Source organism: Syngnathoides biaculeatus, chromosome 11, assembly GCF_019802595.1.
Source record: "Syngnathoides biaculeatus isolate LvHL_M chromosome 11, ASM1980259v1, whole genome shotgun sequence".
Classification (NCBI taxonomy): Eukaryota; Metazoa; Chordata; class Actinopteri; order Syngnathiformes; family Syngnathidae; genus Syngnathoides; species Syngnathoides biaculeatus.
In genome coordinates, this window is record NC_084650.1 from 14,682,830 (window position 1) to 14,709,566 (window position 26,737).

A 26,737-nucleotide genomic window follows, 5' to 3' on the forward strand; every position below is an offset into this window, starting at 1 on the left:
ATGGCTTTAATCATGTAAAGCACATTGAGTTACCTCATGTATGAAATGCGCTATACAAATAAATTTGCTTTGCTTTGCTTCAAGTTATTAAAAAACAATTACAATAGATTGAACACTTTTTTTTACTGTTTTTGGTATTAATGAAAGATTTATTAATTATCCCTGGGTCTTCTGAAAAAAGAAACAGAAATATATATATATATATATATATATATATATATATATATATTATTTTTTTTTTATTATTTTTTTAAGTATTTAAATGCTGCCAGTAAGTTATTTTTCCCTTTTTGAAAATCAATGTTTAATATTTTTCACTTTTACGGAGTTCTGTACACAATATAATTTTTTCCACAAAAATATATTTATTGCTGTTCTTTTCAAATTATTATGTAGTGTTTCCCTCAAATTTATCTTCTTTCAAAGCATTATGCAGTAAAAGCAAAAAAAAAAAAAAAAAACGATGCATGCAATGAGAATGATGTAGTATCCTGTAAAATCCACTTGGTGTCACTAAAGATCCACCGAGTGGCCTTGCAAAGTCGATTCCACCAAACAGAAAACGGCCCAGAAAAATCCATATTTTACAGCAGGGCAGGTTATTCCCATTAAAATGTGAAAATAACCCCCTTTTTCAAATTATTTTTTTCCCCTCCACTTTATTAATCCAGCGACTGGAATCTTAAATTTACTCCTGTATTAGTTTCTCATTCGGGCACCTTGCCCACAATTACGTTTTAAAACCCAAAAAGTACCCGCCCCCCCAAAAAAAAAAAAAAACATTGTTAAAAGCCATAAAGCTATCCCAGAGACGCCGCTAATTAACATAATCTGCAGGCAGATCGTTTTCAATTTCGTCGCGAGTCGATTTTCCACCTTATTAAACCTTTTTATCCGTTTTAAAGGAGTCGCCCCCCGCGTTATTTGTAAGCACGGTTTTATTGGCACAAGTTAATGGTAAAGCATACATACCAGACATCAGTTATGACACGGAACACCTCTGCTATATCATGTACAAATGGTGTCTAATAATACTAGCCTCAAACATATTCAGAAATGTGTTTTGGTTCCTTACAAAAAACAAACAAACAAAAAAAAAAAACGGAAAAAAAATTGCAAATAAATAAGCAGTCGCGTGAGGATGTGCGCCTTTTGCCTTCTCGGGAAAAGTTCACCCAAAAAAGGCTGCATTCACACGGAGAGCCTGCGAAATGACTGAACCGGATCGATTTCGCAGTTGTGTGTGTGTTGGAATCCTGCCATCTGTCGAGTTTTTCCGCCATTCGGTTTTGGTGAAAGTGTACTGTACTTGTCCCCGAGCTTAGCTTCATTATTGTCTTATTTCACGCAGAGATCCTGCACGCTTTCAGCATCGGCGCCACAACAGATTACTCAACATTTATCGCAGAAAAGCCGGATATTGCCGCAAACTCCGTGTCCTGGATGACAGCGATACGCGCCGTTACACATCTGCTTTTGAGTTTTTCACAGAGAATGCAGCAAAGGCGGATTTCACGCGTAGACACAGCATTCCGCACCATCCATGCCACTGATACAGATCTGATGCTATTTCTCACAGCAGAGATCAGAGCTGTAACAAATCTGCGTTGGCCTTTCACACAAAACCCAGCACAAGTCAGGACATTCCCGTGTGCAGGTCTCTTTATGGCCCTGTTTTTATCCACAATCATGGGAAAAAAAATTTGCTATGTTAATGTGATTACACTGTTTTGTTTTGTTTTTTTACAGAACAGAGAAATGGAAAAAAATAAAGGGAAAAAAAAAATCACACTTTTGGCAGGCGGCGTGAAAGGGGCTCCTACTCCGCAAGGTTGCAGCGATTGTTCAAAGTCTCTTAACTCGTCCTCGGTTTTCACAGTTTTCCTGGCGTTGCGGAAGCCCCTTCGCAGCTCTGACGCGACCTCCAAACGCTGTGCCGACGCTGTTTTTTTTTTTTTTTTTTTGCAGAACATTGGCAGAGGAAAACAAGGCAGGAAAAAAAAACCTGACTTTTTTTCAGGAAATGTAAATCAAAATTTAAAGGGACAGTGCAAGACTTCTACGGGGGTGGCTTTCTTTTTCGTAAGCGGCGCCAAATATACAAGAAGTGGGTGGTACCGCGTTGGGTGAATTGTGACTTTGGTTGTGCACTAGCTAAACGCGGTCGGGGAAGTTGGGGTCGTTGGGGGGGGGGGGGGTTGTCCCCGTTCCCCCCTTGAGAAATTTGGAACCTTCCTCGGATAACAAAACAGCTGCCGTAAACGAACTGCTTCCTTGCGGCTAACGGACAAAATAAACCCGACTTCTATTTACAAAAACCGTCCCAAACTGATAAGAGGAAAATATGATTATTGTTGTTTTTAAATGAAGAACATAATTCAAATAAATCATGCAGTTTTGGGAGTATTGAAGATAGAAAAAGGCCAATTATTTAAAGGGAAAGTCACAGAGCTGGAAACACAATCCAAGTTTTTGTTTAAAAATGGTTGTAACGACTGGAGAGGGAAAAATGAACATAAATTTTTCTATAGTTTTTATCCCCATTTGGGTCACGGGGCGAGATTAACCAAGGGGTGCGGCACACCCTGGATTGGTCCCAGACCAATCCCAGGGCACACGTAAACAAAGCCATTGACAATGAAACCTATGGTCAATTTTTGAGTCTTGTGTTAAGCTAACATGCACGTTTATTTTTATTTTTTTGGACGCGTGAGGAATCCGACATCTGAGATTCGAACCCGAACGTCTGATCTGCGAGGCGGATGTGTGACCCGCTCAACCACCCCCCGTCCTCGAAAAATCCCAAAACAAAATGGACCGTTATTTCCCGCTAATTAGAAAACGTCGAGAAAGACCGGCTCCGCGGCGGCCTCGGCGGATGCGTTCAAAAACAACAAAACGCTTTCTCGCGGCTTCCGCCCTGTGAGGTCACGTGACCCGCGTCCGCCGACGACAGCGGCAACAGTCCACCGAAAGCTTTTCTTGCCCAAAAAAAAAAAAAAAAAAAAGAAGTCCACACTTCGCTATTTGCAAGTTTTGTACATTTACATACATTTTGGAAAAAACGTCCAGCTAGTGTGGCTATTGCTTTGTTCCCCCGCCACGTCGCCCCCTACTGGGAAGCCTGCGACGCCGCGTTCTCCGCTTTGCCGTCGGGCCCGCCGTTGGCCGCCTTGCCGCTCCACGGCCCGTTGTTGGTGAGCGCCGGCGAGCCGGTGAAGTCGTCGTCGTCGTCCAGGCCGTTGGTGGCGTCGTACTGCGTGTTCTCCAGGCGGGTGATCAGGCGCTCGTCCTCGTCGCCGAACTCGCCGCCCATCAGCGTGGGCTCGCCGACCACCATCACGTCCTGGTCACGGCGGAAAGAAGAGCGAGAATGAGCTCGTTCCTTTTTGCGTGCGTCCGATTATCATCACTGCATAAGTCAATACCAATCATCTGCTAATCATCACGCGTTGTTTAAAATGAATCATGTTTTGTTATTGACAAATTCACCCATTGATATTTTTCTCACGAGATTAACAGCGGTACTTAATATTTACACTACAACCTCGGTTCTCCACCACAATCCGTTCCACAAGGCGGTTCGAGAAGGGAATTGTTCGTAAACCAAATCGATGTTTCTCATTACACTTAACGGAAAAAGAAATAATGCGTTCCAATGCCTAATAAATTGAGCTTTTTAAAGCAATTTTTATTAGCTTTTCCTGATAATAAACGGTGTAGTAGAAATACATGTATAGTTTAAATATTTTATATAATAAAATAATGTAAGATTTATATTTATTTTGTACTTTCAATGTATGCTTTAGTAGTAGAGTAGGCTCGGACGGGAGTGCATTGCTGAATCTATTGCGACCCGGCCCCCAGCCTTGTAAACAATTAACAAAAGTGCAGAATAACTTTAAACAAGCAATAATGAGGGGGGGGGGGGAAGCAAAAATATATATTTTTACAAAAAGTAACATACAAAAACATTAACTTGGCTTGTAATAAATTATCATTTAAAACAGTTGTTGTATTTGTAATCATTAACTTGTTAGAATTATACAACTAATTTTTCAGTACAGTGATGCCAGAATGCGGTTCGAAAAGCGATTTGTTCGAAAACCAAATCGATACTTCCCATTACATTTAATGGAAAAAGAAATAATGCGTTCCAATGTCTAATAAATTGGACTTTTCAGAGGATTTTTTTAAAGCTTTTCCTGATTAATAAACTGCATAGTAGAAATACATGTATAGTTTAAATATTTTATATAATAAAATCATTTAAGAAATATATATTTTTTTGCTTTAAATGTATGCTTTAGTAGTAGAGTAGGCTAGGCGGGGAGTGCATTGCCGTATCTGTTGTAACTCGGCCCCCAGCCACGTGTACTTTTTTGTATTAACAAAATTGTAGAATAACTTGAAAAAACAATAAATGAGGGGGGAAAAAACATTTTTTGAATTTTTCCAAAAAGTAAACAACTCAACTCGAGTTAAGGAAAACTTTGAAACAAAACAAAAATGCAGAAATGCTAACGCAACAGAGCATTATTAAATTTCACAATAAAAATCAGCTGGTCAGGCCGCGCGCGTTATATTATTTCTGGGTTTTGTCGGGGGCGTTCGAGTACCGATTTTCATTCAAAAACAGAAGCAGAAAAAATCTCGTTTTCGTTTTCTTTCAAAAACCGATTTGTTCGAGAATCGAGTATTTACCGTGCTCGGTTGTTTAATTTCACACTTGATGGATGGGCAGAACTTGCGTAGAACTATTTCTACGCAACCGATTCAAAAATCAATTATCCATAACGTGTACGCATTCAAATTTGATTCGATCAGAAGAATTTTAAGACTCATTTTAGGAAAGAGGACCGAACAATGACCGAGACTGGAACCTGGGCCGAAGCGGCGCCGCTAAATGGAGCGCACGCTTCATTGGTCATGTGTGTCAGCGCCGCTCGCCTTGATGGGTTACACACACAAACGTGTACACAATCCAAGATATGTTTACCATTACAATCATATCATAACAACACAGAGGGAGCTAACCTGGATGGATATTAATTTTTTTTTTTAAGATTGATCCATCTTCTATTGTGATTATTTATTCTCATTAGGGTCTGAATTTGGGTGAAAGAGACCGGCAAATCACAGGGCGGCTATCGCCCCCGTTGATTGGAAACCTCCTACGTCCAAATTTGGTGAGTATCATCCATCCATCCATTTTCTTAGCCGCTTATCCTCACGAGGGTCGCGGAAAAGCTGGAGCTTATCCCAGCTTTCAACGGGCAGGAGGCGGGGTACACCCTAAACTGGTTGCCAGCCAGTCGCGGGGCACATCGAGACAAACAGCCGCACTCACAATCACACCTACGGACAATTTAGAGTGTCCAATTAATGTTGCATGTTTTTTTTGAGATACGGGAGGAAACCGGAGTACCCACGCAGGCACGGGGAGAACATGAAAACTCCACACAGGCGGGTTTCAAACTGATTTTTGTCATGGTCCACATATTTTCTTTAAAGCGCAAATATGATACGCACATAAATGTTGAATTGCCTCGTAATATTACAACAAATTGCTGGAGATCTAGTTTTGAAATGAGAAGTCAAGGATAATTGTTGAACTAGTGTTGAAGTTACTGTAATAAAAGGGTTATAACAAAAAAAAATGCTCCAGATGTATGGAAATTCCAAACATTGGGTGCAGATTCATGGAAGTTGATTTACATGATTTGTTCACGCGGGCCACATAAAATGATCTGGCACCCGAGCCTCGAGTTTGACACCACCGCCTTCTGGTTTAATACCCTCTTGAACGTTACGGTGTTGGTAACTCAAGCAAGATGATTTTTTTTTTTTTTTTTAAATTGTGATATTGGAGATGAGGCGGCATCCTCAGCTGGTAAAACTCAGCTCCGAGGACCCGGGTTCGATCCCGGCCCCCGCCTGTGTGGCGTTTGCATGCTCTCCCCCGTGCCTGCGTGGGTTTCTTCCGGGCACTCCGATTTCCTCCCACATCCCAAAAACATGCAACATTAATTGGACACTCTAAATTGTCCGTAGGTGTGATCGTGAGTACGGCTGTTTCTCTCCATGTGCCCTGGGATAGGCTCCAGTATTCCTCGCGACCCTCGTGAGGATAAGCAGCAACAAAAATGGATGGATGGATGAACCGAGCGCATATGAGCTGAAATGTGAGGACGGCCAGAATACCCGGTGGAGAAAATGCCGACTCCGCAAAGGAAAGCCGTGGCCGAGATTCGAACCCCACACCTCAGATCTTTGAGCGAGACGTGCTAATCACCTTTCCACTGTGTTGCTCGCTGTATTTATGAAAGTCCCCCCCCCAAAAAAAAAAAATCCCCCCCCCAAGCGACCATTTTTCTTCCCAGCTCTGCCTTAATCGGGCTAATTAATTTAGGTGAGCTTTTCCAACTAAATGACAATATCCACACTGATTTGTCCATTTGCATAGCTAATTAAGTCATTAGCTCCAAAACGCGCCGATTGCCAACAAGTGCGGCGCGGCTCGCCATCTGTTCTCGCGAGGAGGCCCGTCAACCTTCCTCTGGACCCCCCCGCACCCCACCCCCACCCGCCCACTGCCAAAAAAACTCCTCTGATGACAACAGCTGGTGGCGAGTGCGAGACTTGGCGGTGTGTTAATTGCTCGCTAATTAGCGCTGCCTACTTGACTACTCATCTCGTTACAAGCTAGGTTTTAGCGTTAGCAGCGGCGCGACACCCGAGATTTTGAATGGGCCCCCTTGCCTCATTAGCATATTTTTTATAGCAATTACCTTTAATTTCGCCACAAAAAAAAATCTTTGATAAGAGGAAAATGACAATAAACATAGAACAGGAAATGGAATTGACAAGTATTCGAGTCTGAGGGTTTGTTACTTTTGTGAGCGTAGGGGGACACATCTGAGCCGGGAAAGACAAGACTGGAAAAGCTTTTTCACCCATGCAGGACTGCACTTCATAAACTTCATCGTGCGTCTGTGGCACGCGGACTCATCCCTCAACGCAAAAACAATGCCACCATATTGATAACTTCACCAAGCAAATCAAGAAAATGTAACTTATCAGAGGCGATGGCTGTGCAAAAACGTGCGGCGCTAGTGTTAGCGCGGTGCTAGCATTATAAGCCTCGGTACACAGAAAGAGTTTAACGCTATCGTCGCATCAACGCTAGCGCCACATCACTGCATAAACGTGCGGAAACCAAGAACTGGAAAGGGAACCAGAATGGTTAAAATTTAAATGATGCCTAACCCTAATTATAATCCCTCCACTGCTGCGCGTTTTTGCAGAGATGCGGGACTAGCATTAGCATTATAAGCCTCGGTATACAGTAAGAGTTTAACGCTATCGTCGCATTAACGCTCGCGCCGCATCACCGCATAAACACACAGAAACCAAGAACTGGAAAGGGAACCAGAATTGTTCGAATTTAAATGATGCCCAACCCTAATTATAATCCCTCCACGCACATGGCCAAAAATTGACATAGGCACCGGTCGGTGCGCTTTCAATTGCTCTCCTTAAAAATCGGTAAGCGCGGCGCTAGCGTTAATGCGACTCTAGCGTTAAACTCTGTGTACCAAAGCTTATAACACTAGCGCCGCGCTAACGCTAGCACCGCATCACCGCAAAAACACGTGGCGCTAGCGTTAGTGCGCCACTAGCGTTATAAGCCTCGGTATACAGAAAGAGTTTAACGCTATCGTCATATTAATGCTAACGCCACATCACCCCATAAACGCGCAAAACAAAAACTGGAAAGGGAACCAGAATTGTTCAAATTTAAATGATGCCCAATCCTAAATATAATCCCTCCACGCACATGGCCAAAAATTGATATAGGCGCCGGTCGGTGCGCTTTCAATTACTCTCCTGAAAAAAAACAGTAAGCACGGCGCAAGCGTTAATGCGAGGCTAGCATTAAACTCTGTGTACCGAGGCTTATAACGCTAGCGCCGCATCATTCCAAAAACACGCGGCGCCCGGGTACACAGAAAGAGTTTAACACTATCATCGCATTAATAATGCCCTAATGCTAGCACTGCGCTAACACTAGCGCCGCGCTAACGCTGGTGCCGCATCACCGCATAAACGCGCGACGCTAGGGTTAGCGCGGCGCTAGCGTTAAACTCTTTATGGCTTGTAACCAGGTGCGCTCTGTCAGCTGGGAATTACGCTAATTGCCTTCATTCATATTTTATAAATTGTAATTCAGTTCATGCCACTACAAACTCCTTTCACACATGGATTACAGATTATTTGAATAAGGGGAAAAAAACAAACACTCCAGAAGCATGAGTGTATTTGCATAATTTGTAAAACAAATTCAGTAATTTTCACATACAATGTATATTGTAACGTAATATTGTGTTGTAAGTAGTGTGTACTGTGCCCCTCGATGATCAGTGCGCACACACACAGCAGAGGGAGCAACACGATGTCCATGGAAGTGAAGCAAAAACAATGTTTTTTTTTTTGACATTCTATTGAATTTCTCTTGTATGTTTTAATCAGGCGGCACGGTGGTCAAATGGTTAGATTGTCTGCCTCACATTCTGAGGCGCGGGGACTCAAATCTCTTGAATATGAGTATGAATGCTCGTTTGTTTCTATGTGCCCTGTGATTGGCTGGCAACCAGTTCAGGGGGTATCCCCCCACCCCCGCCCGACTCGCGAGATAGTCTCCAGCACCCCCCGTGACCCTTGTGAGGGTAAGCGACTCGGAAAATTGATGGATGGATGTTTTGATCAGGCTGTGGCTCAGTTGGTCGTGAGGGTCGCCCACTGACTGAAGAGTAGCTGGTTTGAATACTGGCTCTGTTAAAGTGTCCTTGGGCAAGACAATGAACTCGGAATTTTCTCCCTGTGAGCTTTGCATGCCAGCAGCTGCCTGCTGGTTTTAGATCTGTGGCTTTATAAAGCTTTTGGGCACCACATAGTGTAGATAAAATGCTATATATCTGCACTCTATTCACCATTTTTACAAAATGATAGACTCTATCCATCCATTTTCTTTGCCGCTTATCCTCACAAGAGAGTGCAGGAGCCTATCCCAGCTGTCAACGGGCAGGAGGCGGAGTACACCCTGAACCGGTTGCCAGCCAATCGCAGGGCACATAGAGACAAACACCCGCACTCGCAATCACACCAACGGGCAATTTAGAGTGTCCAATTAACCCTCTCGGGACCAAATAAAATTTTGCAGAGAGAAAAATCTGATACTTTCAGAAATTGATACTCTGGACTTAAAACTTTCAATTATGTTAAACCTGTTGCAGATATGCAACCCCTGCCAGGAAAGGGTTAATGTCGTATTTTTTTTTTTGGGGGGGGGGGAGGGGATGAAACCGGAGCGCCTGGAGAAAACCCAACACAGGCACGGGGAGAAGGTGCAAACACCATACAGGCCCGGGGGGGGGGGGGGTGGTGTTGAACCTGGATCCTCAGAACTGTGAGGCCAACGCTTTACCAGCTGAGACCACTGTGCCGCCCTGATAGACTATATATTTTTTGTAATTATGACAGTTTGTTTGTGTGTGTTTTGTTATTTTTTTGGGGTAGGGGAGAGGCCGGAACGGATTAACTCAATATGAATTCGTTTCAATTGAATTGTTAAATTGTTCGTTTAAAAATCCTCACTTGGCCACTAGAGATCACTGTTGCACACTGTAGGCTCCCAATCCTCAACACGCAGAGACACACGTACACCTACAAACACGCGTGCGCACACACATTCTCTCCTCCAGCGGCTGTTCAGCCCCCCCCCCCCCCCACCACCACCACCACCACAAGCACCCCCCCCCCCCGACCCTCCTCCCTTGGCGAGGGTCCACCGCTTGTTGTCATTGGGCTCACGTAGGCTCGCGCAACGCACACACGCGCAAAAGCTCAACAACTTCTCAGACAAAGACGGCAGGTGTGCAACATATGTATCCAGCGTGTTAGCATCCTCACTGCCGGCGTTCAAGAGGAGTGTGAACGTGTCTGCGTGTTGGGGGGGGGGGGGGGGCAGGATATGGAATTGGGGGGGGGGGTACACACACATGCAATAATGAGAGCTGGCACCAACCCAGGCTGTTTTGAGAGGAAACAATTGCACGCCGCGTTTTGTCGACGCCCGCGCGAGCGGCGAGGGCGACAAAACGCGAGGGAAAAAAAATGACGCGACGAGCAAAGCGGAGCGCAGAAACGCGCGGCAGCGAAAGCAAACGAGGACGCGGTGTGTGGGAGACAGACGGAATACGTTTGGGGTTTTTTGTTTTTTTTTTTTTTTGGGGGGGGGGGGGGAAAGCGAGCGGCGGCGGCGCTAAGAGAGACAGACACTGGGAAAAAAAAAAAAAAAAACAAAAAAAAAGTGAAGCAAAGATTTGTTTTGGAGTTTCAAGTTTGCCGGGAAAAGTTTTCCCACAGTCGATCTATATTTAGTCGAGTTGGGAACGCGAGAGCGGAACCTGTGAAAAACCCTTTCGCGCCTTTCTCTTTGATCGCCGCTTCCGATCGGTGCTTGTTTAGTCGTTTGTCAAAGATGCGAGTTTAATTTGTTCCACGACGACGCTCGGAACGGGCAAAACGCTCGTGTCTCAGGTCATCGTTCCCTATTGAAAGCAATGCAAATGCCATTAATCCGTTCCGGGCCTGGTGGTGATTGTGGTGTGTGCACTCCTCCTTCACATCCTAGCGGAGACTCTCCTGTCACATAGAACACCAGACACCTTTCGCCAACTGTTCCACCCCCGCTTGGACCAGTTTCTTCAATTCTTTACCACACTCACCATTGCTCTGGATTTTTGACCCCAAGTATTTGAAGTCATCCACCCTCGCCATCGCTTCTCCCTGGAGCTTCACACTTCCTCCTCCGCCCCTCACATTCAAGCACATATATTCAGTTTTATTTCGGCTAATCTTCATTCCTCTCCTTTCCAGTGCGTACCTCCATCTTTCAAACTGTTCCTCCGCCCGCTCCCTGCTTTCACTGCAGATCACAATATCATCTGCGAACATCATGGTCCAAGGAGAATCCAGTCTAAGATCATCTGTCAGCCTATCCGTTACTACCGCTAACAGGAAGGGGCTCAGCGCGGATCCCTGATGCACTCCTACCTCCACCTTAAGTTCTTCTGACACACCTACGGCAAACCTCACCGCTGTTCTGCTGCCCTCGTGCATGTCCTGCACTATTCTAACATATTTCTCCGCCACACCAGACTTCCGGATCCAGTACCACAGTTCCTCTCTTGGTACTCTGTCATAGGCTTTCTCTAGACCCCCAAAGACACAATGTAGCTCCTTCTAAACTTCTCTGTACCTTTCCACAAGCATCCTCTAGGCAAATATTGCATCTGTGGTACTCTTTCTATGCATGAAACCATACTGCTGCTGTAATTCTAGTTTTATTATTTTTTTCAGAGGATAAAGAATATATGCCTGTGAGTATTTCTGTTTTTCTATACTATTACGAGACTTTTTCTTTTCAGGGCCACATACAGAAAAATCAAAGGAAGCAATTGAGGGACCATTATCCGAGCCTCTTATCCTCACAAGGGTCGCGGGAGAGACGTATAGCCTATCCCAGCTAGCTTCGGGCGAAAAGCACTGCTTTACACAATAGCCAGGTAACGCATTCAAAACTTCTTTGGTAATATTTTCTTAGCATTCTTGTACAAAAAAAAAAAAAAAAAAAGGTAAGTAAAGGGAGTCAAACCAGGATGGAGCCGATGCTTACAGGTACCTGACTGGAGAGGCTGAAGTTGGTGGCGGGGCTGCGCTTCTTGCCGGCGGCGGCGCCGACGCTGCTGCTGGCGCTGCTGGCCGAGTTCTTCCGTTTCCTCCGCTTGGTGGTGGTCTGTCGGGCGGGCTCAGCTTTGGCGCGACCAGCAAAGACAAACAGAGGCCGCGCCAGGGACATAACGCACACAGTCGGGGTACAAAGGGGTGCGCGGCGGCCGGCCACATGCACGAGCGTCGGTCGGGGAAAACGCACTAGTGGCGGAAGCTCTCGGCGGCGGGGGTTCTATTCACTGCAACTAATAAAATTCAATCGAGGAGTACAAAATAACTGTACAAACACCTTTCATTTCATTAATTGTAATTAAATCAATTACAAAATAAAGTGTGCGTGAATTTGAATTTTATAACCAAAATAATGTTTTTAACGTAGGATTAATTGTGTAATTTCTTGTGAAAATTGTCTCATTCAAATGGAAAAAATATCTCAACTATTCGGTTAATTCATTTCTTGTACATAGTAAAATACAAATTACGGTTGAAATAAATACCACTATATAGCCATTAAATTTGGTTTGTCCTTAATTATAAATAATAACATTAAAAGAGCTTTTGATCATATTTTATTATGTAACTATTTTCAAATTTATTTCAAAATCTATTATAGTTCCTTTTCAATTTATCTGTAATCTCAATCAATTATTGTCTCATTGATTTACTGTAAAAATAAACACTTTATGGATTTGTTAACCATTAAATAACTGGTTGATTATTCATAATAAAATTATAAATGACATTTTAAACAATACAATTATTATTTTAATTATAAAAATTATTTTAACAGTAATGATAAAAAATTATAAATGGAAGGTTATTGGTAAAAACTTATTTTAAAAAAATATTACAAACTACATTAAGTCATGAAAAATAATTAAAAAAAAAAAAATCACAAGAAACGTGTAATTTTAGTAAATATTCTATTTCCAGAAAAAAAGCAAATTATAACTGTGTGGTAAAGTGCATAAACAAAATAGTATTTTTTAATTATTGATAACTATGCATAATAGTTATAATTGAATCTATTCTGGTTTCAGGTTAAATTTCACAAATATTGGGAATCGAGCATGCAGATTATTATTATTTTTTTTTGGGTTGTCAGGGCGACTGATGAATATGACAGCCCCGATACATACTGTATACAGTATTTGGACCTTGTTCAGAAACATGGTCCAGATGTATTTCTGTCTTTTGTTGAGGCGCAGGTGAGATTCGTGCTTGAATATGTTTTTTTTTTTGTTTTTTTTTATTGAGCGTCTCGACACGAGCTTTTAGGAGAATTCCAACATGCACGGCAGTCCTTATTCGCACACGGAGCGGAGTCAAGCCATTCGGCGGGAACGTTTTTCTCCGTCTGAGAACAAAAGATACCTTTTTTGTGATTGGTGGGGAATATTTCCGTTTTGAAGTTCTGCGGGTGTCCAGCTGAAAGTCAAAGAGGTGGGCTTGGTTTTGTGTTCTGTTTGGCACTGATATGCTTTTTTTTTTTTTTTAAATCTCAAAGCATTGAAAAGAGTGAGGCATGATGATCAAATATCAAAACATTCAACCAAACTTTGTTGCTGTCACACTTACATGACAGTTAAGAAAAAAAAAAAAAGACCAACTTTCTCCCCACGAAAGTTGAAAATTTATGATTTAAAATTAACAATGGTCACGACAGCTAATAATATTAAAACGTTACGTGGGTTAAGTGGACTCATATTTCACAGCAGTAAAATGTCACTTATCAAATTTATTATGTTATGTTTTTTTGTTGTTGTTAATTGCATTAATGATCTTATTCTTTTTACACTTAATCCTAAATGATAATAATATTCATATAAACATAATAATTACAATGCACAATACAAATAATTTTGATATGGTATGATATTAAATGAACATACACAATCACAGAAATAAGGAGTAAAAGCTCCATATTATGATTTCATTTATGTGTAGCATTATCACTACATACTGTATTATTATAAAATACACTCCAAAATAGAAAAAAATGATTTTCCTCGTGAGGATAAGTGGCAAAGAAAATGTGTAAAATAAATAAATAAATAAATAAATATATATATATATATATATATATATATATATATATATATATAATCATCCATTCAATTTTTTGCTGCTTATCCTCACAAAGGTCACAGGATATATAATATATATATATCCATCCATTTTCTTTGCCGCTTATCCTCACGAGGGTCACTGGATAGATAAGTGTGTGTGTGCGCATATATATATATATATATATATATATATATATATATATATATAATCCATCCATTCATTTTCTTTGCCGCTTATCCTCACAAAGGTTGCGAGATATATATATATATCCATCCATTTTCTTTGCCACTTATCCTCACGAGGGTCGCTGGACAGATATTTGTGTGTGTATATATATATATATATATATATATATTTTTTTTTTTCTTTTCTTCATGTTCACCTCCATTATTTCCCACGTGACCTTTTTTTGTACCCGACTTGACTTTTTTTTTTTCTTATCCGCATCTTTCCTCTTTTGCATTGTTGACATTGACAGATGCGCGCGCGTCCTGGGCAAACTATTGTCACAGATGTGTGTTATCGGACGGCTTCTTCCTGCGCCACTGACGCACTGCAATCGCTTCCTGTTTCCCTCACGAAAATATATATATATATATATATATATACATAACGAGGTGCAAATCCTGTGGATGCTACATTCCTGGCGGGAGAAGGTTGGAGAAGAATGGCAGGAAAGCAAAAGGAGGGAACGGGAGGGCAAGGACCAACAGCGAAGCTTTCGGTGGAAATGTTCTGTTTTGAAATCGCTAATTACTTTTTTAAGAGTTTTACTTCCGTACTCATTTTTTTTTTTTTTTTTTGGTGTTGTTTTGTTGAAAGCATTGTATCGGGTAATGAAGAAAAGTAAAAGCGCCATTCGAAACACTGGATGGTAATAATAATAATAATAATAACTATATATATATTGCATAATAGTAATACTAATTACTATGACAAGTATTATATTATAATATCTGAAATAAATCAAAGTTTTTTTTATTCACTAAAAGTATTACTGTATTTAAAAACACCTGATAGTAACAATAATAATAATATAAAATAATAAAATTGAGTAAAATAGTAACACTATGACTGCTATAAAAATGATAAAGCTATTATTTATCTAGTAATAATGTGCTGTATTAACTAAAGTTAAATTATAAGTAAAACAAATAGTAATAATAAAAAAACACAAAATAGTAATACTACGACTATTATAAAAATAATAAAACTATTATTTTTCTATTAATAATGTGCTGTATTAACTAAAATTAGTATTTAAATGATCAGTATAACAAAAAGGTTTAAAATAAATAAAGGAACATGAAATATATGTTAATATTCCCTTGCCTTAAATAAGACACAGCAGGGAAATAATACGAATACCCAAATGCAATAAAAATCCCAAATAATAAAATATTAACATGAAAAAACATAACATAAAATAATGTCCACAAATTAAATTAATAAAATCATACAATAATAAAGAAATATAAAATCAATTTTAATATACCTTCACCTTAAATAAAATTACTGTATTCATTCCCCAAAAAAAGGAACCAATATTATTGACATACATGTGCAAAAAAAATAATGAAAATCAAAAAACTGTATGTCCCTCCCCTCAATCTAAATTGAAATAACTTCTTCAATATAATTAAAATTCACTGGAGTTGAGGGTTATTAGTGGGAAAAGTAGGAATGTTTTTGGGTATTTTTTTTATTTGACTGCCTGCCGCATTTTTAAGACATCAGCCCGGCGGATTTCAAGATGAATTTACATTTTTTTGGACGTCCATTTCGTGATGCTTCCCCCCCCCAACCCCCACCCCCCCACTGACCGCTCGGGTCCTCCAAGAGCGCGGCGCGTCACTTACCTGGCGGCGCCACCATTCTCTGCCACTTTTGGAACAGGCATGTCTTGAGACAGTCGCGCGGGCTGAGGTTGTAGGTCTTGTGCCGGGACATGAGCTCCTGCATGGGCTCCAGGATGACACACAGCTGCGCAGAGAGGACGGCGAAAATACTCATAAATTCACAAAGAGAACATGCAAATGAGCCACATTAAGCCGTGCCCCCATTAAAAGAAATCCATAAAAAGGCAGGCTTTGCTGCTCTGCTTCGCTTGATGTGTTAATTGCCCCGTAAATCAGGCCTTTATGGGCGTTTACAAAATAGTCTAAGGAAAAAAGTTGATTGTCATGTGCACCGGAGCAACTCGGACGGAGTCTGTTAAAACGTGCTTTCCGAGTGGCGCCAGATGATTTTTTTGGTTTTTGTTTTCGGTATTTATATTTTAATATAGGCAACGTTTTCTGCAAGGTGTTTACGCTTTAAAGACTTTATGGTTCCAATGATTAAATGTGCAGGAATCATTATATTTATAGAAATAAAAACACAATGTTTTCAAGTAATGATTAAAAAAAAAAAAAAAATCTAGTAAATAAAAAGAAAATATTTTCAAATGAAAACCAAACTAAAATGTTTCTTATATACTGTGATAAGAACCTGTAAATATTGACAAATTGTAATAAAACAAAACTATTTTAAATAACATTTTGAATTCATATTTTAAGACATACAAATAAAAAAAGCAAAACAATTAAAATAGATTAATTGAATTCATTCCTCGGTGATTATACATATTTTTCTCAAATATAAAATAATTTAAACGCAAAACCAAAATGTACTGGAATTTTTTTTAAATGAGAAATATATGTAAACAAATATATACGCATATATTTACAAATAAAAATACGAAATCAATAACGACAGTCGCCCCAAAGAACGATGTCACCTAGCAACACTCACGTTTAAAACTTTAAAAGTTTAGCCAACAACAGGAATCATTATTATCATCCATTATATTTATCAAAATAAAAACACAATGTTTTCAAATAATGATTAAAAAAAATCTAGTAAATAAAAAGAAAATATTTTCAAATGAAAACCAAAATAAAATGTTTCTGATGTACTCTATAATTTATACAAAAACTGTAAATATTTTAAAGACAAATTCTAATAAAATAAAACTATTTTAAATAACATTTTGAATTTCATATTTTAAGACACACAAATAAAAATAAAACAATTAAAATGAAATATGAATTGAATTAATTTTTCAATAATTCTATTATTTTTTTCTTAAATATAAAATTAACAAAATAGTTTCAAGACAAAAGTGAAATCCACTGTATTTTTAAAATAAAGTTTAGTTAAAAATAAAAAATAATCATTAAAAACCTATGTGTATCTTTACAAATAAAAATATGAATCCATTAACAAAGGAAAAATGCATATATTTTGCAAAAATAAAAATCATTAAAAATATATACATGTATATTTACAAATAAAAATGCGAAACCATTAAGAAACGTAAAATGTATATATTTTGAACTTAAAATTACAAAATAACGAAGAAATAAGCTACATTTTGAATTGCAAATTAAAAAAAACACACAATCCTAGACTTCCACCTCGTCATATTACAACAACGGTCGCCCCAAAGAAAGATGTCGCCTAGCAACACACACGTCGACCTTAAAACTTTAGCCAACAACAACAACAAGAGCATCAACAGCAACATCAACGCGCTACTCCGACATTTTGTGCTATTCTACGATTTCCAACGCCGGCCTGTGATCGGCGTTGCCAGCCAGCGCCGGCTCTCCCCTCCTGAAATCCGCGTCTATTTTCAGACTGAATAGAAGGAAGCTCGGCGACGTGCAAAACACGTTGATGTATTCCCAAAGAGAAAAAGAGCAGGGGAAGGTGTCGGGACTCCCCCCCCCCCCCCCCCCCCCCCCCGAGCGCTCGTACGTACGAGGAAAGGGGTTGTTTTTGTACGGACTGGTGAGCTAAGATAACAGAAGGGAAGCTAACATTTGTCTGCTCTGAAGGATAAGATTGATGACTGCATAGTCAACGAGATTGTACAACAACAATGTGGGGGAGGGGGGGGGCAGGAGGGGAAATACCTTGTTTACAAAATTTTTTGCAATTCTGAGGGTTTTCCCCATACGAAAAAAAAACTCTCAACATTTTGCAGGCCTGCTAAAGATTTTGATCCGCTAGACTTCGTCGGTAGCTATTGAGACGAAATTGTCGTACGTCATGGAATTATCCATCCATCCATTTTCTTTGCCGCTTATCCTCACGAGGGTCGCGGGGAGTGCCGGAGCCTATCCCGGCTGTCAACGGGCAGGAGGCGGGGCACACCCTGAACTGGTTGCCACCCAATCGCATGCCGCATCGGGACAAACAAGCACACTCACAATCACACCTTGGGGCAATTTAGAGTGTCCAATTAATGTTGCACGTTTTTGGGATGTGGGAGGAAACCGGAGTGCCTGGAGGAAACCCACCCAGGCACGTGGAGAACATGCAAACTCCACACAGGCGGGGGACGGCATCGAACTCTGGACCTCAGAACTGTGAGGCCAACACTTTATCAGCTAATCACTGTTCCACTCGTCATGGAATTCATTCAAATTGTTTTTTTTTCTTTTCTTTTTAAATTCAACCCCGGCAAATCTATCATGAATTGACCCACAAAAAAAGTCTGAAAAATCCATACTGGAAAAGTCACAGGAAGTCAGTCTTCCATTTTGTTTTGAAGGGGACATTTTTTTACTTTTCTTTTTTAACATAAAATCATTCATAACCCAAAACTACCTCCACTTAGCACTGTGAAAATGAGTAGATGTCTATCATGAGTAGACCCACAAAAAAAGTCTGAAAAATCCATACTGGAAAAGTCACAGGAAGTCAGTCTTCCATTTTGTTTTGAAGGGGACATTTTTGGACTTTTTTTTTTTTAACATAAAATAATTCATAACCCAAAACTACCTCCGCTTAGCACTGTGAAAGTGAGTAGATGTCTATTAGGAGTAGACCCACAAAAAAGTCTCAAGAAACCATGCCCAAACAGCCACATGCCCGAACTGCTATTTAGTTTATTTCAAAGCGTCGTTTAAACAATAACAATAACTCATCCTACGGATATCAGATTGTCCCCCCCCCAAAAAAAAACAAAACAAAAACAAAACAAAAGAAAAAAAACGGCCCACAAAGGCAGTTCAACTTCGCCAACATGAACTTTGGTAAATATGTCTACCATCAGTAAACCCACAAAAGATAGTCTCAGCCCGATAAAACACAGGAAGTCGGCCATTTTGGTTACAAACTAGATGGGATTATATGTCCCCCCTCCCCTACATCCAGGGGTCCTTTAAACAATATTGCCGAAACAATATTGCAATATGAAAATATTGCAAAATCCCTGCAGATTTTGTCCATTTGCTCCTAAATTTGGATCAGACACTTGATCGTAAACTCCGCGGAGGTTGGTGTTTATTCCTCAAAAGGAGACATAATTAGCCAAATTATAGTTTGTGCATTACGTCGCAGATGCTTTTGTGCGTTAATCATGATGGTGGGAGGGGGGACAAACCAAAAAAAAAAAAAAAGAAAACCAGGCAACCACCTTCCTCTCTCTTTCCCCTCCCCAATTCCTCCATCCTCCAACCCCCTTTGTGTCTCCATCAATTGGGTTATTATAAGCAAGCCGAGGTGCCCTTACCGCCGCCCCCCCCCCCCGAATCGCCTGGCGTTTCGCAATTACGCGTCTCAACGGGGAGCGTTCATTAATGTTATGCTAATTTTCTGTATCCAATTAATTCCTCCGCCTCACACTCGCTCGCCATCTCGCCGTTTTGGAAAAATACAAGCTTGTCAGTCAACAGCTGAGTTATATATATATATATATAATATTTCTATTATAAAAACAGCCCCTTGCAGTTTGTGGTTATCATACACTGTAGCTGAGAAAAATGACATTAATATGCACAAAAAGATATTATTGGCTGTTTGGAAGTAAATCTGAAAAATATTGTTCTTGCATTTTGGAAGAAAAACACAATATTCGATGATATATTCTGCTATGATTTGCAACACTTTGTTGTGTTATGTTTGAAACGATTCTTTTCAAATACAATAGTAGTAAATTTTACATGCCACAATCTGTGTTTCCGGTCTTCAGCCTTGTTTTGAAATGCATTTAGTTTTGTTTCCCTTTCCGCGTCTTGTCAACCGGTTCGGTTTTTGTCTGTACTCGTTCTTGTCAGCCGCGTTCCGCCTCCGGCAACTCGTGTCTCGTTCATTTAGTATTTTGATTTTCCCCGCGTCTCGCTCCTCTGCGCTGGGCCCGTCCACCTTCTACACCGTGACTGCAAAACCCTGACATTATATTACTGTGGACAACATTTTGCTGTAATATTACAGTTATTCCCGGCCTACAGAGCGCACCTGATTATAAGCCTCACCCAGAACATTTGTAAAGGAAATACCATTTGGTACATACATACGCCGCAGCTGTGTAAAAGCCGCAAGTGCCCACATTGAAACCCACATTCAAACAGGAGACATTTACAAAGACAGACGGTACACAGAAAGAGTTTAACGCTAACACTAGTGCTAGTGTCAGCGCTAGCTTTAGTGCAGTGCTAGTACTAGCATTAAACTCTGTGTACTGTCTTGTACAGGTGTTTTTTTTTTTACCAGCCCTATTAGCATTAGCGCTAGCACCGTGCTAGTGTCAGTGCTAGCTTTAGTGCAGCGCTAGTGTTAGGATTAAACTCTGTGTACCGTCTTGTACAGGTGTTTTTTTTTTTACCAGCCCTGTTAGCATTAGCGCTATCGCCGTGCTAGCTTTAGTGCAGCGCTAATGTTAGGATTAAACTCTGTGTACCGCCTTGTACAGGTATGTTTTTTTTGTTTTTACCAGCCCTGTTAGCATTAGCACTAGCGCTGAGCTAGTGTCAGTGCTAGCTTTAGCGCAGCGCTAGCACTAACGCTAACAGGGCTGGTAAAAAAAAAAAAAAAAAAAAAAACATACCGGTAAAAAACAAAAAGAAAACAAAAACAGCCGCGGCAGCTACACAGTAGCAACACGGTAGCACAGCACTAACAGGGCCGGTAAAAAAAAAACAAAAACAAAAAAAACATACCTAAATCCCCGAGATGCGGCAGCAACACACTAGCGTAGCGCTAACAGGGCCAGTTACAATCAAACTTACTGGTAAATATCACTTAGACACGCCGGTAATGCAGCAGCAACATGCTAGCGCAGCGCTAACAGCGCTGGTAAAAGTCACTTCCTCGGCACATATATTCCACCGGTCTCATCCTTACCTTTTCCGCTCGAGTGCCCCCTTGCGGCCGTTAGGAAAAAAATGCACAAATTATCCGCATCACCGCATAAACCGCGGGTTTGAAAGCGTGTGGAAAATGTCGCGGGTTGTAGGCCGGAAATGACAGTTATATGAAAGAATCAACCCATCACATGGTACTTCATTAAATCCTGATAATATACTGCATTTACTATTTTAGTTTTGTCTAAACACTTTCAATCGAAGCACATTGAGTTCCGTTGTCTATAAATTGCGCCATAGAAATACATTTGCTTAGCTTCATAATTTTCCATAATCTTATCTATCCATCTATCTATCTATATCTTTTAAAAGTCATTCATGTTTTCAAGTTCTAAATATGAATAAAAAACAATCTGAGTGTTGTCATATTTTAGCTATCATGCCAGTGGTCTATGCTTATTTAATCTTGCTAGCTAGTTTCAGGCTTCTAATTGACTTTTTATGTCTTTTAAAGTCTTTCAACAATTTTTATACTTAATTAACTTAATGGATAAATGAATAATACATTTATCCATCTTAGGTTAACCATATTTTGGCTAGTCATCAATACCCATCCGGCAAACGAGTTTTAATCTTAAAAATGCCATTTCAAAAAAAGTCTCGAATGTCAGCGAGTAATTTTTTACCGCTACATTTAATAAACAATACATCAATCTAGCTAATCTATTTATTCATTTATATTTATTTATTTAGTTAATACTTCTAATACTAATAATACTGTATAATACTGTTATTTATTTAATATTTTATTCATTGTTATTATTTTGAAGCATGATACTTTATAATTTGTGGAAATTAGTTTACTCGGATTATTAAAGCAGTCTTTCTGGGAGGTTTATTTTTTATTTTTTGGGTGGTGTGCAGTTTGATTCTTTTCAGACTAAAATACGAGCGATATACCTTGGCTCAATAACACAGTCGGGAAGCGCCGCTCTCCATTCTCCACATCATATCCACGTACATCAAATCCATGCGGCACACCCGCAGACTTACCCTGAGGTAGTTGAGGGTGAAGTTGGTCAAACCCATGCGTGTGATGTTTTTGGACAGTTGCTCCAGGACTTGAGGGTCTTGCGCCTGCAGAAGAAAAAGCATGTCGACAAAAGTCCCAAAAAAAAAAGAAAAGAAATAATAATACTCATGGCATTAATCCTAATACAAACAATTTTCCACGGCCAATTAGGATGATTAGCATCCATACACGGTGACACACTCAAGTTGGGAAGGCAAAAACAAAACAAACAAAACTCATATTGACATTTTAAGTCATGTCTTTTTAACTGGCACGCTGATAATTATTATTTTCATGTCCTAATCTTTGTCATTGATTGAATTCCCAGCCTCCAGGGGAAATTCTAAAAAAACAAACAAAAAAAATATATATATTAAAGCTACCTACGTGTGTAATGCTAACGGAGGGACTGACAGCTAGGCTAATGGCTAACAGCTAAAGTCTGACAATTAGTAACAAAGATAGGAGAGATCATCGGTTCCATGAGGGGGCGCTATGGTGAGAGCATTCAACGAGACCGCCGTACAGCCTACAAAACTGGCACACACGAAGGAAATTACCACTGATTTAAAAAATAAAATTAAAAAAAGACTGGATAGTGCATACACATTGAGCTGTATTTCAATTGGCTGAAACCAGCTGGCTGCCATTTTGGTACTCCCAAGACATGTGGCGGAAATGGTTTACAGTTTGGATTATGGCGTTGCTTTTCTCTAAATCTGGCATGTAGAATTAAAACTGGTCATGTGAGCTTGATATTTTTTCACTTCTGGTAACATGAATGATTTTTTATTCGACTTGGTAAGCCAAAAAAGGCTAAAAGCAACGAAAAGACGTAGAACACAGTGACTAGCAAGAAACCTTGCATATTACCAAGGGCCCGATTTCCCTGACATGTTAACTTTTCAAAAAAAATGCTGTGAAGCACTATAATCATGACACAGCAAAAAACTAAGCTTTTTTTTTTTTGTCACAAAACCATTACATTTTAAGTCAATCAGTTCGATATATTTTTGGAAATAAGGACTCGCAATGGGGAAATACACGCTAAACGCATCATTTATTGTCTCTACGACCTAAATTTCAACTTGTTTGCTCCCATTTGAAAATCAAATTTAATTCGCAGAGTTCTGGATTATGAAATTCATCAAAAATTTCACAGAAAGTGTTTTCTTGCTTATCCACTGATGAAATTTGGGAAAATATTGACATCGCTTTTTTGCAAAAAAACGTCGGCCTCTAAAGGTGAAGCTGAGAGTGAACAGTGAACAACAACAATCGTGAACAAAACTTTGTTCAAGTGAATTGAGCTCATCAGAAAACGAAAAAAAAAAAAAACTTTACAAATTTAAACAGTGTCAAAGTAAATCTTTCTACTTTGATTGCTATTGAGCTTGATCGCGAGCTAGCTAGTAGCTTATTCAGGGGATGGCATTATATTCATATTACTGTACATCGTTTTGCCTAATTAGTAAAGAGAGACAAACTAAGAGGGTTTTGCGTGAAACTGCTGATTGATGCAGTTAATCACTGTCGCTGGACAGGTCGGTACGGTTGTTTTGGGAGTATCAAGATGGCGGATGGCGACTTCAGTTTTGGTGGCCAATGAGCCATCCACTCTTATTTTAGATCTATCTCTCCAGATCGCTAGCTAGATGGTAGGTTATTCAGGTGATTGCATTACATTTATATTACTGTACATCGTTTTGCCTCATTAGTTAACGAGAGAGACAAACTAAGAGTTTTGCGTGCCTAAGAACCAAAACTAATTCCAACTTTCAACATAAACCATACTAGCCCTAATTATGTTACTTAGTTGGACTAAGATGTTCCCCGAATTTTGTCATATTTTTATATTTTTAACTGGTTTACCAGTTAGCTAAACTGTTAAATTAGCTTCCCTTTTCTGAAGTATTTGGCAAGTAAGTCGCAAGTCATAAAACTGGAAACTTGAGTCGAATCCCTCCTCACATCTCTAGCAAAGAACCTAAATAAAACAAATGTACATATTCTGTGGAAAAATTGCTGTGGCTGCACAGGTCAGCACGGTTGTTTTGGGAGTATCAAGATGGCGACTTCAGTTTTGGTGGCCAATGATCCATCCAGTCTTATTTTAGATCAGTGATCTATCTATCTATCTATCTATCTTGATCGCTATCTAGCTAGCCAGCAAGAAGGTTATTCAGGGGATAGCATTACATTCATATTACCGTACATCGTTTTGCCTCATGAGTTAACGAGAGAGACGAAATAAGAGAGTTTTGCGTACCTAAGAACCAAAACAAATTCCAACTTTCAACATAAACCATACTCGCCCGAGTTACGTTACTTAGTTATACTAAGATGTTCCCCGAATTTCGTCCTATTTTTACATTTTTAACTGGTTTACCAGTTAGCTAAACTGTTAAATTAGCTTCCCTTTTCTGAAGTATTTGGCAAGTAAGTCGCAAGTCATAAAACTGAAAACCTGAGTCGAATCCCTCACCCCATCTCGAGCATAGAGTCTAGATAAATAAAACAAGTGTACATATTCTGCAGAAAAATCGTTGTGGCTGCACAGGTCAGCACAGTTGTTTTGGGAGGATCAAGATGGCGGATGGCGACTTCAGTTTCGGTGGCCAATGAGCCATCAATTCGTTTTTAATTTTTTTTTTTTTTTAGATCAGTGGAAATTACGCAAAGAAATGTCAGCACAAATGTATTCATTTGCGTTATTTTGCTAATTTCAGCACAACTTTCCAATGTTGAAGACTGCTACCTACAGGACTGGAGTGGAACCACACCACACTCATCTTCATGATTGTTTTGACTTAGTAACAATAAGCAAATGTCGCATCGTTGTTGACTCTTTTTTCACCCCCCTAAGCAGGCGTTTCCTTAGAATGGTCCGTTATGTTTTCACACACTTCACCGCTTCTTTGTTCATTTTCATTTTTCACACTAAACTAAGCTCGCCAACGTTTACATTTAGGTGATGATTTGACTTTATGGGTACTCCACGTTCCCAGGCCACTAAACAGATTTAGATGCTCTCCCGGAATATAATGCACCTTGGAAAATGTGATTATAGTTAAAAAAAAAAAAAAAAAATATATATATATATATATTATATATATATATATATATATATTTTTTTTTTATATATATATATATATATATAAAGAGATTAATACAGCAAAAAGCTTCCACTGCCCGGTTATTTGTGACAATGCACAATAGAAATAGAGAAAATAATCTATAGAGTAAAAATAAAAATATGCAAAGGCACGCTAGCATGCGTTATATGGATAATGTGATAGCTGCTCTTGCCAAATACAATTGATTATTAATTAGATGAATGAATCATAATTACTGTTCATATTAATTCATTAGAATTAAACAGGAAGTCGGCCATTTTTATTTGAATGACTAGGAAAAAAAATGTCCAAAAAGTTCCACGTCTCTCGAGTTGTGGACTTTATTCCTATTTTCCAGTGTGTGCGCGTGTTTGTGCGCACATGCATACGCGTGTGTTTGTGTGTAGTTTGCTGTGTTTACTCATTTTGATGGCTGCGCTTTCTAATGAAGGCACGCGCACACACAACACCCACAATGCACCTCTTCTGGAATTAGTGATGTGGCACCCAGAGGGGCCAATTTATCGGCAAGGTAAAATTCATATTTTTGGCCCAAAAGACACACACGCACACACACACATACATATCATAAATGTCATATACATGATGCAACATGTGCACATAAGTATTGGGACAGGTCACCTTCATTGAGCGAAGTGAAAAGTGCAGATTTTTCCTCAATGAATGAGTCTAATTCATTCCGTGATCGTGTATGCGAATCGAAATATTCATATCGCAAAACCCCCCCCCCCCATTCGAATGAATGCAAATGAGATGAACCCCCGTCCAGTCACACGTGATGTGCCTTCCGGTGACTGGGCCACCGGGGGCACTATAATACGGATATAGAGAGACAAACGAAGAAGAATTTAGCTATCAAGGGACTCAGTCGGCGCCATTTATAATAGTAATAATCGTGTTAGTACATTTATTTTTTATTTTTTGCTGATTCTAAGGACTATCATCTACATTAAAAAGAACGTCAAGAATATGTCTATAAATTAGCCCATGTTTAAAAGGTTATACACGACAACATAAATGCTCTTCATTCGCCCGTTAATGGTATTTTACATTGGTGTTCGCGTTAAGCTAGCGACCATTCCAAAAGCAAAGTAAGGTGGTTGTTCTAAATACCCAATTTGTAATTTTCGTAGTTTGATGCTCAGTTTGACAATAAACTAGCAATAAACACCTGAAAGTCTCTTTTCGTGGAGAATTCTTCGCTGTATGACTACGTTTTGGGGTCACATGGCAAAGCAATTAATCAGTTGAGCGACAGTTTGTATCTGGGAAAACATGTAAGTTGGCTCACTCATAAATCAAAATATTAGGAAAAATGTCTCCGACGGGACGTAGTATTCACCCCAAACTTGTTTCACGTGCTCGCTCCTCCGAACCATCTCACAGCATCCTTGCTTTGTGGACAGTGAGTATTAAAAAAAAAGTGAAACTTGGCCCGCAAAGCTGGAAGCATTCAAAAGTGTCACAAGCCAACAGTGCAGAGGAGGACCCAAATGCAGGACTCCCAGGCAAAGGCATAATGTTCAGTG

General features: G+C 39.7%; 1 protein-coding gene across 6 annotated transcripts in view; it reads right to left on the minus strand.

Moving 5' to 3' along the window:
* Positions 1-785: 785 nt before the first annotated feature.
* ldb2a (LIM domain binding 2a) overlaps positions 786-26,737 on the minus strand; it is an 84,879-nt gene continuing 58,927 nt past the window's right edge. The window contains exons 5-9 of one of the 6 annotated variants that reach the window (XM_061835055.1): positions 22,053-22,136; positions 15,726-15,849; positions 13,171-13,224; positions 11,747-11,877; positions 787-3,346 (exon numbers count right to left, since the gene is read on the minus strand). In XM_061835055.1, the coding sequence (XP_061691039.1) occupies positions 3,113-3,346; positions 11,747-11,877; positions 13,171-13,224; positions 15,726-15,849; positions 22,053-22,136 (627 nt within the window). In that variant the 3' untranslated portion in view covers positions 787-3,112. Of the gene's footprint in view, positions 3,347-11,740; positions 11,888-13,168; positions 13,225-15,725; positions 15,850-22,052; positions 22,137-26,737 lie in introns of all 6 variants that reach the window. The other 5 variants (XM_061835054.1, XM_061835053.1, XM_061835052.1 and 2 more) reach the window with 5 other exon arrangements.